The sequence below is a fragment of the Perca flavescens genome, chromosome 10 (assembly GCF_004354835.1).
Source record: "Perca flavescens isolate YP-PL-M2 chromosome 10, PFLA_1.0, whole genome shotgun sequence".
NCBI lineage: Eukaryota > Metazoa > Chordata > Actinopteri > Perciformes > Percidae > Perca > Perca flavescens.
Window position 1 is genome coordinate 22607622 of NC_041340.1, and position 12308 is coordinate 22619929.

A 12308-nucleotide genomic window follows, 5' to 3' on the forward strand; every position below is an offset into this window, starting at 1 on the left:
AACACAAGAGAATTGTATTAGACAGATAGATGTGTATTAAACATATTTGATTTGATTCTAAGAGTTATAGATTTGTTAGATTAGAAAGTAAGATATGCACTATTATACGGTGGCCGACAGGGGCAAACGCCCTGCAACTTCAGAAAACACATGCAAATAGACAAAACACAAGCAAATTAAGAAAACAACTTCATTAATTTGACAACACATGTGCAGCATTCAGCAAACGCGCTGCAAATACACACAACACAACCAAATACACAAACACGCTGCGAATAAAAAATGATGCAAAAAGAAAAGCACACAAACCCAAACAAGTGCATCAAAAAACCGCTGCATCCAGATTACACAATGGAAGTTCTCCAGACCTCTAGAGGGAGCAGCTAAGGGGAACAGCTGGATGTTCGACCCCACGGGGAGAGAGCAATCTGTCTTTTTATTAGAGTAGGGTATGGCTGCATAGTAAAAAGAGAACTCCTGTCTCATGCCCTCCCATCCATATACTGTATATTAAATTCATATTATTATTATTAATAATAACATAATATAATATATTAGTAATATATAGTCTATGCTCCCGTCTCATGCTCTCCCGGCTGGTGGCACCAGCTCGCGTCTGGTCCGCTCTTCTTCCTTTGGTGTTTTGGATGTTTTTTAACTAAACAGTACGGCAATCATGCTAATGAATACAATCACTTTTTCAGCAGATGTCTTACTTACAACACGATGGAGCAAGCACAGCAGTTTGTGTTTATGTGCAGGCAGGATTTATTCAGTTTGATAAATCCCACGGTAAATTGGCTGGTTTACTAAACAGGGAGGGACTATTAAATCCTGTCTTTTTTTTTGTATTTCAAGAGCGAATTGCTCCACAATATGAATACAGATTGATCACTTATTTTGTTTGTATAATCACAATATTACATTTGAGGAGGCCTACACTTCAGTGATGCGCCTTCGGACCTGGAAATTAAATCCTGCTGCCGAGACACACCCTCCAAACGAGAGAAAACATATCTCAAACATAGACTTAATATTTACAGTCTATGATCTCACGGTATGAGATATCTCTCTCTCTCTCTCTCTCTCGCTCTCTCTTTCTCTCTCTCTCTTTCTCTCGTTGATTGTGTTGTGTGTATTTGCATTGCGTTTGTGTATTTGGTTGTGTTGTGTGTATTTGCAGTGCGTTTGCTGAATGCTGTGCATGTGTTGTCAAATGAATGAAGTTGTTTTTCTTTTTGCATCTCTTCTTTTTTCGGGTTTGCTTTTCTTTTTGCATCGTTTTTTATTTGCATCGCGTTTGTGTATTTGGTTGTGTTGTGTGTATTTGCAGCGCGTTTGCTGAATGCTGCACATGTGTTGTCAAATTAATGAAGATGTTTTCTTAATTTGCATGTGTTTTCTGAAGTTACAGGGCGTTTGCCCCTGTCGGGCACCATACTATTATAGATGAAAAAAATATTTTGTTGAACTATGAAGCATTTTGTAAAAAAAAAAAAAAAAAAAACGAATCTGAAAACCTTTCACAACCACTTGGCAGAGTGCCAAGGACCCCACTTTGAGAATCACTGAGGTAGACAACCAGCCATCGATCGAGATGTCATACACACATTCTCTTCCTCCAGATGGACAATAAACAGAATACCGTGGTCACATAAAACATAAATAAAGGGCACACTGAACATTAGTGCGCCTAGTTATACTTTTGACTCATTAAAATTAAGTTGGAGTATCGATACCCATAAGCAGTATCGGTATCAATTCCGAAAAAATTCTAACAATTGGAATAACTTTCAAAACTTTACTCACCCAGTCTTGGCAAAGTTGGTCCAGTAGGTCATGACCACAGCACTGAGCATGACATCGTTCTTTGAGAAGTTACAGGGGAAAAGGTCAGTGGGACCGATCATAGGAATTCCAAAAACATAGGGCACCTCGTCCCCGTGGGCGGCGTCTGACCAGGCTGGCTTCATCAGGCTCTGGCAGTGGTGGTAAAAGGCGTAGAAGTAGGTGGGTGAGCCGTAGCGAGCATGGAGATCAGCCGTTACCACCGATGGCTCCACCCACTGGTGGTCGGTGAACAGAGCCACCAGCGTCTTGCGCCTGGTCTCTGGATTGTCTCTGTCTGCCCAGTCTGTGTACATGAACTTAATGGTCTCCCTCAACGTGTCCTTGCCCTCTGGGTACCCGTACAGACTGTCCACAAAGTCTGACACGGAGAAGTCAAAGTCGTTTCCAGACACGCCGTCCTCTGAATCCACCACGTTCTCCACAAAGCGCAGCCCCTCGCCCTGGTTGACCCCCAGCATGATGTCGTAGTTGAGGAACTCGCCCTGCTCCATCAGGATCTCCGGGTCATCAGGGATAACGTCCCCATCGATTACAGGTCCAAAGGCCACGTGGTACCTCGCTGGTTGTATGTCCTGCTCCACCAGCTCCCTGGAGCTCTTCTTCCTCAGACAGTCCACCATGTCTAAGGTGTCCAGGACATTACAGCCCACCTTCTCCGCCAGGAGACGTGTATACTTGACCGGCTGGTAGTTCACCGCCCAGCTGGAGAGGGCTGACCCACTCTGAATGATGGCTCTGTGGAACAGACCTGCAAGGACACAGGAAGAAGAGACAGGGTGATGTTTAGCGTGTCACTATGACGGAGGATAATTGAGTTATGTGCTACACTACATGATAATTGTTAATTTTGTTGTTGCCGTGATCAAAAGGGTGCTGTCAGCAACGTAGTTGATAAGAATAACAAAGGCCAGACATAACAAGTCATTGTTGCCACAAAGAACAATAATGGAATCATGGGTGTGATAATGAATGTGCAGATGGCCTGGTGTCTCAGACAGCTCACAGACTGAGGAGGGAATCAGTACTATGTCTGTCATCTTCTCTCCTTCCATCCATCGCTATATGCTCTCCATTATAATCCCTGTATGTTTGCCAGGAGCAGATGCTGTCATTATGGCTCGATAGGTTTTGTTGCAAATAGAGGATGGACTAGACCAAATAATTAATTCCTTTCCATGTAGGAAATGCATTAATGCAGTGAGATGTAAGTGTTCTTAGAATATATGAACGCTGCACACATGCCCTCCCCGTTAATGTACTTTTCAAGGTAGCTTGACTTGGATGAACCTCAAACACTGCAATTATAGACACAGATGCTCTTTTTTTTGCAGTCGTCGCACACGCACACGCACACGCACACACACACGCACACGCACACACACACACACACACACACACACACACACACACACACACACACACACACACACACACACACACACACACACACACACACCTCTGCATCAGTTATGCCTTGTGCAAGTTAAAAGTCTTTTTTTTTTTACCTAAAAGATCACTAAATACTTCAGTTTGTGGGCGGATTGCTATAAATAAAACCAGACTCCTACTCCCTACATTTGCAGAAGGAATGGAGCTGTACACATGCACTCGGCAATACAATGCAACATGGTGGCACACAATGAAAGGAGTGGAACAGAACGCCTCGGTTTCCTGCTTCTATACAGAAATAGACACATGTTGCACTAAGAGTCAACAGACCATCTTTTACGTGGATCTATATTGTTTGTGCGGGGGTGGGCTTTAAAGGGGGCGGAAGGGGTTCAGAGACGAAAGCGAACAAATCTACAGTCTCATGGGGTGCTCCTAAATTACATTTTAGTCGCAGTGCAGTATGAAGGAAATCTACAATGAGTTTTCTCCACAAGGAACAAATCCCAAATAACAAACATAATTTCCTAAGAAATAATTGAATTGCTTCTCCTTTGAAAAAAAATGTCTTCCTTTCAGACAGCAGAGTGAAGGTGACATGACACCACCCTCTCTGTCTTGGGGAGGCCTCAATCACCTCGTCGCCGATGCCTTGCAGTCTTCGTCTTGACAGCACTACTCATTCTGTTCGGACGTGGTTTTCGAAATCACGAGTGCTGTTTTACCGATCTCAGAGAAAATCAGAGACGCAGCTCCTACCACTTCACAGTGCTGCTTTATTGCTCATGGCGGTTTCACTGCCGGAGTCATGGAATACCACTGAACTCATGATATTGAAAGCCGCAGCAGATGAAACGCTCCAGAAATGGCATGCATAAAAAATTATTCATTATTAGAGAATTTCACATTTAAGCCACGAAGACTAGCAGGGAAATATACAGACACGCAGACTCAGTTTGTGATATTTCAGCATCAGTGTGGGTGGCTGTGTTGAAGTCTTTGTATTTGACGTAAACAGAAGACTTAAGTGCCAGATATATCACTTTGGTAGTCTTAATCAGAGGCGGCGGGGGGCTTATTTCTTCTTGGCAAAGATGAAGTGTTTATTTACGGAGCTATTTACATTTATTTGTTCGCAAGTAGTAAGTAGAATTAATGTGTCTGGGTGAGTGAACTGTGAAATGTTTCTGTGGTGAGTGTGTTTACTTGTATGAGCCACAATTTGTGTATTTAAACAATGAGTTTGGGTCTGAAAGTGGCAGCTGTTGGCAGCGAAGATATCACCACGTCTTAATATGAGTTTAAGATGTAACCTCTTTTTTTTTCTGCTGCTGCATCATTCTACGTGGATGAGCCCTCAGCGTTCTGTGGCAGCTCAAAGGAAGCTGCCCTTCGAGCTGTCCTGTGGTTGTGCTTCTCTACAGGACTCTGGCCTGTGCCGTGTCCCAGGGAGGGGAAGCAGATGTCGAGGGTTTCACCCACTTGAAAGCATTAGAAGGGGCAGTCGCAAGATGAAAGATGGCCGCTCCGAGGCAGAGAGGGAGGCTGGGGCTTAATCCTGCCATCCCTCCCCTCTCCTCCTCCTCTCCCCTCCCTTATCCTCCCCTTGCTCTTTAGTGGTATTGCCTTTCTTCACATCTCAACTCAGATTGTGCTGTGCAAACAGAGACAGTCATAGCGCAGGGAGTCTGTCCTGAATCCCAATGCAGACAGCCGTGCCACAGCCACTTTCTAAAAGTCTTTGATCAGAAAGTTGCTGTAGGAAAACGTTTGCCAGCAGAGAAGCTTCTGTGATTGCCATGGCGATTTTTGACAGACATACGTATATCAAATCTGTTTGCCGTAATTGAGGAGAGCAGCTTGAATGCAACTAGGCTTGGTCTCGTGTCTGTCTGAACCCACAGATGGCCGACTGCTGAGGAGGCTGCAGCCAGGTTGACAACACTTGATTTATCTCCCGTTTTTTGGTTGATGAAAGGGAGGAAGAGTGACTGAGGCTTTGCTATTGCTTGTTGAGAAACGTATAAATCTAGCGCACATGAGCTGTCACCGGACACGATAAATATGCATTAGAGCTGTGTGTGATGAGCCCCGCTGTGTTAGGAAGCTCACTAGGGAAGGTCAAAGAGAGAGGAGAGAAGAGCACAGGCTCTATCACCCACTGAGGGAATCCACTAATTATCCACGCTGGGAGGTGTACGTGTGTGTCTGCGAGTGCACGTGTGTCAGCATAAATGCACGCGCGTGTATTTATGCTGATTTTTATTGATAAGACACAGAGATGATGAATAGACCGCCAGACGACAGGCATCATCATGATGGGGGTTCACCATTTGTGACATTGTTTTGCCTTCAGTATCTACTCTGACATCTGCGCAGTGAACGACTGCTCGCTCAACATCCCGAAAAAATTAAACGGAAAGGGCATGACGCAACACCATCAACATGTGTGCCACATTCATATCTTGCATGTTTTACCCTGTAAAAGCAACAGATAGCCCTATCATTATCTGCTTGTGTTTGACATGCGAGAACCCGACACCCAAATTGTGAGCAGATCCATCAAACCATAGCGTCGCTGGCAGATTGAGGTCACACTGAATTATGACTGGAGCTCCGAGGTAATCACTCATTGGGTCCCTGCTAAAATGCTGTCGCGCCGCTCCGCAGCCACCTCCGCGCTGCGGTTTGCCGACCTCGACCGCGCTGCCCCCTCGCCAGACACGCGTTAAATGGCCATGCGGTTTAGGTCCTGGATTGGCTGAGTTGCCTGCGGAGATAATTCACCGCTGATAGAGGGAAAAAAAGCTTGACCTTGGGGATATGACAACCACGGCATAGGTTTGAGAGCCACAAACCACACACACACACACACACACACACACACACACACATAGGCTCAGACAAACACACAGGTTTAGGCCATGTTTTGACAGTAACGGTCATAAAGAAATGCTGATATTAACCAGCCAATGCCACGTCACTGGAGAGAGAGTAACATGACGCGGCCGTGTTTTGGATCACTGCTAATGTATTACGTGTCAACTATGGGCATGCATGTGTGAGTGTTCAGTCCGTGTTAATGGACAGGGATGTTCTGTTGGTGATGATGCCAGTAAGCGCCATAAATGACTGTACTTTGCAATCTGGAACAGCTGGCGAAAATCACTGAAGCATCAGCGGTGAGTTTTATCAGTGTGGCCCTGAGATAAATGCCACTGTAAAATGCATCCCGCAAAGAACACTAAACAACCTCCTCAACAATGTCATCCACATAAAAAATAAAAAATAAAAGAAATCTTAACAAAGATGTCTATCACATGACCTTGAAAGTTTGGATTGGCCAAGTCTCTTTTTATAGGTCAGTAATTCTTTTTCTTAACATCTTCTTCATCCCACATCACTTTAAAGAGCTAATCGAGGAGAAAATATGTAAAGCAGCAAAATCTTATCAAAATTCTTCTCAGACACATATAAGCCATCACGAGAGAGGAATAACGTGGCCACAGGGACGTCTTTCTTTCTCTTTTCCCCCACAACTCCTACTAGATCTTCTACGTGCTGTTTCCTCGCCTTTCAATCTTTCCTCTACTCTGATTTCAGGTGTCTCTCCATCTCACTCTCCCTGTCTGTTTTTCTGAGGGCCCATGCTGAGTCCCTCCCTGCTGATTATTAGACGTAAGCCCGCGTTCAGCAGAGCCTGAATCCTCTGAGCCATCTTACCTCCACCATCACTTCACTGTAAACAAATCTCCACAGACCCGTGGACTATGCAGAGCTCCCTCTGTAACAAACATTTCTCCATCTACAGTCAAACTAGGCTAGCACTCAATTGGACACATTCAATAACTGTTGCTCTGCCTATGTTTGAGCATTTCATTCACTCTTCTTTCTCTGTGCTTCCCCCCCATTTTCAACTCTCATCTTCTTTCATGAGGATCCACATTGTTACTGTTTTTCTAAATGATAAAGATATGTGAAGTGCTTTAACCCCACCTGAAATATTTAAAGCTAGCTGGGAGATGAACACTTACACATTTTGTCTAATTGTACGCCCATGGCCACTTGCAGTCTCATAACATGGGGTTGAAGCTGCTGTCTCCATGGCTACAGCTTACAATACCACAGGCTGCATCCACTTAAACACAAGTGCCTCTGGTCTGATCATGCATTAGTCCATGGATAATTTCACATTGGTCTGGCAGCCCTGAAACAACACCTACATTATTTTTCTGTTCCATTAAAATGTTTCAAACTCGTCGACTTCAAATGAACGAACGAGCTGATGGAATCAGGAAAAGGGCCATGTGCCGTTTTCTGGATTTCCTCTGGCTCCAGCAATATACTGTAAGTTAGAGCACAAAAGCTACCAGGCAGTGTTTCTGTGTGTGTGTGCATGAACGTTAATCCAAGAAAGGCAGTTATTTGCCATACTTGTTTGTTTAAACATTAAAAATGAAACATGACATGAAATGGCCCAAATAGGACTCACTACTTATGATTCATTGCATGCATGATTTGTTTTCTTGCTCTTTTATGATTGCAACTATTCTTGTTACCTGGCTTCATATGTTTCCTCTGAACCAGATTTACTCGGGACTGATTTTTTAACAGATTATCTAACAGCACAGCTGCCAAAGAAAAATGCATCTTCCTCCCAGAAACTGACTGTTTTGTTTTGCATAGACCAGAACACAAAAGCGAACTGTTGCCTAATTCCTACAAAAGTTAAGTTTTTCTTACATCCCGGGAGGTGTTGTAACAACATTCAAGTGAAGAGCAGTGGGCTTTGAAACAGAAGGACTGCCCTGCTCGTGTTTCATCATGTCCATATAGAGACAGTGTCTGAGGGGCCAGTGTTTTCATCCATCAGTGTGAGACATGCTTCATGCCAGCCCTATATAATGTTGTTTGAAGCTGTCGGTCTTCTGCTCCAGCCTCTGAGGAGACTGCCTGCTTGCCTGCAGGCAGTGGCTTAGGCCAGATAAAGAGTTTGATCCACGGGGGTGGATGGAGGGAAGAGGGAGGGACTGAGAAAGCAGAACAGAGGAGATAGAAGAGAGAGAAAAAGACAAAAAAAAAGGATGGGATGGGAGAAGAACACAGAGGAAAGATGAAGGTATGAGTGTAGGAGAGGATAGGAATTGGGAAATAGCAGGAGGCAAGAGGAGAGGAGAGGAGAGTTTTTGTGGTTTTCAAAGTCCCTTTATTGAACAATTTTCAGAGAAGATTCACAATCACATAAATCAAAAACAAATAAGACAAAGAAAAACCTAAACAAAATAATAATAATAAAAAAACCTAGAGAGGAGAGGAGAGGAGAGGAAAAAAAAAGGAAGAGGAGAGGACAGGAAAGGAGAGGGCAGGAAAGGAAAGGAGAGGAAGACAAGGATAAAAATGACCCCACTGACAGGCTGTACCAAGGTTCCAGGATCGATGTGCATCTGAGCCCGGCGAGTGTGATATCTCCTACTAATCACGACGTGACATCCACTGGTCAATACCACACACTCCGGGCCTCATCATCACGTGCACGCTGGCCTCCCTCTGTCTGCACGCACAGCACAACAGGGCCACCGCTCCTCCTTGAACTCAGCAAACTGGCTGCTAATCACAGGCACGCACACCACACCTGAGTTGAACAGTATTTGTGGACTAATGCTCAGAAATCATTTCAGCCTAGGAATTGGCGTGGGTGTGGGTTTACATCGGGACATTTCAGATTAGCGCGTGTTGTAGTTCGCTGTAAAGCAGATTAAATACTTCTCTGTGATTGTCTGAACTTTTTGCTGCTTCACTGTTGTATTGTTCAAAACAGCAAATTGGATCTGGCATTCTTAGGAGGATAACGCTGCTATTTATTTGAAAGTCCTATGTGATCCAGTTAAGGTGCTAGCAGACAGAAGCACAAGCATAAATAGGCATAAATCCACTCATTTACTACTGGCTAAAAAAACACTTAATTTATGTTCAGAGCAGCTTTTAAGTACTCAGTTGCTGCAGTTGCCGGTAAAGTGTGTTTGATGGACAATGACAGGGTGCAACTAGGCTCTTTTTTCTTTAGCTGACATCTGGTGACTGACAAAGTCATGCAGTATGTTTGGTACATTCTATAAAAGACATACAGTTTGTGGGGGCATTTTAGGCCTTTATTTGATAGGACAGCTAAAGAAATTAAAGGGGAGAGAGAGGGGGAATGACATGCAGTAAAGGGCAGCAGATCGGAATCAAACGCAAGTTCAGTACATGGGGCGCATGCTTAACCAGGTGAGCTACCCAGGTGCCCCAAGATAGAAAAGATTTAACAAAGAAAGAATCATTATTGATCGCATATGCACTTAAATCATGGCAACAAAATGCCCTTTAGTACATTTATTATTTCTTCAGCTGTTTCCTGTATTTTTTGGGATGTTATCTGTGAATTCTCAGGACATCTTATGTGCATGATACACATGCATGCACATAATATATGCATTGATTTCTGTCCTCCTCTCCCCTTGCAGCCACCAAGAGAAACTTGAAATTTTTCCATTTGCACGCATGCATGTGTCGCTAACGCTGCAGCCTCTGAAAAGCAGAGAATACTATCTCTGTGTCCTTCTACTGCTAGCTCTCTTTGTGCTGTGGCATTCGAAGCGGTATTCACTGAGCTCAATCCACACTGCTGCAGTGCCTAGATTGGCCTGATAGCTGTGTACGCACAACAACAACACACACTGTCAGCGAGCCTTGAATAGGCGTCGATGTCGAAATGGGAAGAATAATGAGTTATTACAGGGTTATCTGTGTATATCTCCATGTCATGACTGTGTAAGCGGCCCTGCTAATCTCATTAGATGGGACAAGTTGTTAAAGATGTTTTCTGATTTCCTCTCTCTTCTCCTACTGTGTCCACAAATAGATTTCAGATCACTGTGCTGAGAGGAAATGATAAGTGCCTTCAGCTCCCAGAGAAACTGGTTTTCATAAGAGAATTATGCAAGTGGCTGCTGCGTAGTAACAGTGCAAACATCTGACTCCTGTCTAAATATATGCACCATGTTTTACACCCCAATCTGCATTGTATCGCAGCCCCAAAGCTTGGTTCATTTTTATATATGCAGCAAACAGTGACAGCCAAAGACAAAGCGTGCACTCACTTCAAGGAAGCAAAGCTCCATAAGTACAAATCAGTCTGTAATGTAAAATATGTCTAGCATGGGAGGGTCAAAGATGTAAGTTACACACAAATATGACAATTCAGCCATGAAATATGGAAGGATGGGAAGCTTCTATTCTTGGCGACATCTTGCCTGTGACAGCCAGATGGGATGGCTGAAATTCATTTTTGGGCCAAGCAAAGCCACGGAGAGGGCGCAGTAGCATTTGTGACAGACAAATTATCGCAAGGGGTGTACAGCCCCCTGGGGGGAATCAGAGGGATTCAGAGCAAAGTACAGAAAGAGTGACAGAGAGAGAGAGAGAGAGAGAGAGAGAGAGAGAGACCTCAGTCTAAGTGCCTAATTCTTACAGAAACAAATTAGCTGTGAGCTATAGGGCTACGGGAGGTGATACTGAGATGGATACACACACATCTCGGCCAAAAGCAGGAGGTGGGTGGAAGCTTATTGCTTACCCTGGCCCTTTTCACAGTCTTCCAATACAGCAGATCACTAGCTTACAAGCTTTTGAGTCTGGTTCAGAAAAGGATATGTCCCCGCTTACATCTGATTGTAGCTCACATACAAACGTGCATGGCACACGCAGAGCATAAACATGTTGGCTTAGCTGCACTTGTGCATCCTCTAAATATCAACTGTCTCTCCAGGGAAGTCCAATCCTACTATAGCTACACAGAAAATAGTAATGGAAAACTCCTACAGGCAACATGTAACATATGTATACCATACAACGCACCAACATAAATGCTACACACACACACACACACACACACACACACACACATACACATGCTCTTATAATTCAGGAAGCTCATTAGGCACCACACACAGAGCACCTAGTAGGCAGCAAGCTTTTTTTTTCTGACCAAGAACATCAGCAACTCTTTTAATCTAAACCACCATTAATGAAGCAGAACCAGAGGAGACATTAGAAGAAAAAAACAATAGTCCCCTAGATGCGCTGTAATTCCTGTGCCCCACTCAAAAGTATAGTGCCTTCCTATTATAGAGAGTTCCCCTGTTACTGATGCCTTTTAGGGTCAGTGGTCACACCAGCAGCAGCCTTCCGGGCTGATTAACTATTGTCCAAGGCATGAGCGTGCCAGGCTGGGCACAGGCTCTCCAACAGTGTAAACATATTCTTCTAGCTGTGCCTGTGTCACTCTGTGTTCTTCTCTCACAGCGTCTGACACTTGTGTGCACACCATTGTACCAGTAGCCCTGCAGCCAGAAGCCACACAAACTCGTTCTAATTCAAGGCAGCACACTATGCAAACCAACAGCGGACAAAAATAGAACGGATATGCGTCGCCCTCGCCCTCATTCTTGGGCACACATTAAAGATTGAGAGTGAAACTCGGGCCTGGGACGGGATGGCGTTGCGAATGTTATCCCTGCACCTGCCTGTGGAATTACCTGCTCAAAGGAAGGCTGCTGTGTTTGTGCATTTATTGAGTGTGTGTACGCTTGTGTGTGTATGAGTGGCCTGTGTACTGTGTGCTGTGAGAAACACAGTGGAGGGATAGCAGCACTGTCACAACAGCCCATCCCTGGAGAGCACTATGTCTGCCTTTTCTGCCTCATGCTTCATACTGTAAACTCCCATTGAGTCAATTACTCTGGCAGGCTCTTTAGCCACCATAGCCACTTACTGTAAGTGGACGTTTAGACAATTGGGTTATGACATGTCCTAGTACTGTGTATCCATTGGCAGCAGTGGCTTCCTGAAAATCTACTCAAACAAATCAAGTCAACTGGAAATCCCAACAATTAAGAGCTATTTGTGCAGACTATCTGAACTCAGCATTCGGCCACTGAGCAGCGATTTGCTGCAAAACTAATCTAAATCAATCCATTAAAATGTTTTTTTTTTTTTTATTTTGATTAGGAATCACACTGACTTGCTGA

General features: G+C 44.2%; 1 protein-coding gene across 3 annotated transcripts in view; it reads right to left on the reverse strand.

Moving 5' to 3' along the window:
* The window catches only part of nlgn3a (neuroligin 3a), a 129415-nt gene that overhangs the window by 9812 nt on the left and 107295 nt on the right, over positions 1–12308 (reverse strand). For all 3 annotated transcript variants that reach the window (XM_028589082.1, XM_028589084.1, XM_028589083.1), the window contains one exon: positions 1810–2599. In XM_028589082.1, coding sequence (XP_028444883.1) covers positions 1810–2599 — 790 coding nt within the window. The remainder of the gene's footprint in view (positions 1–1809; positions 2600–12308) is intronic.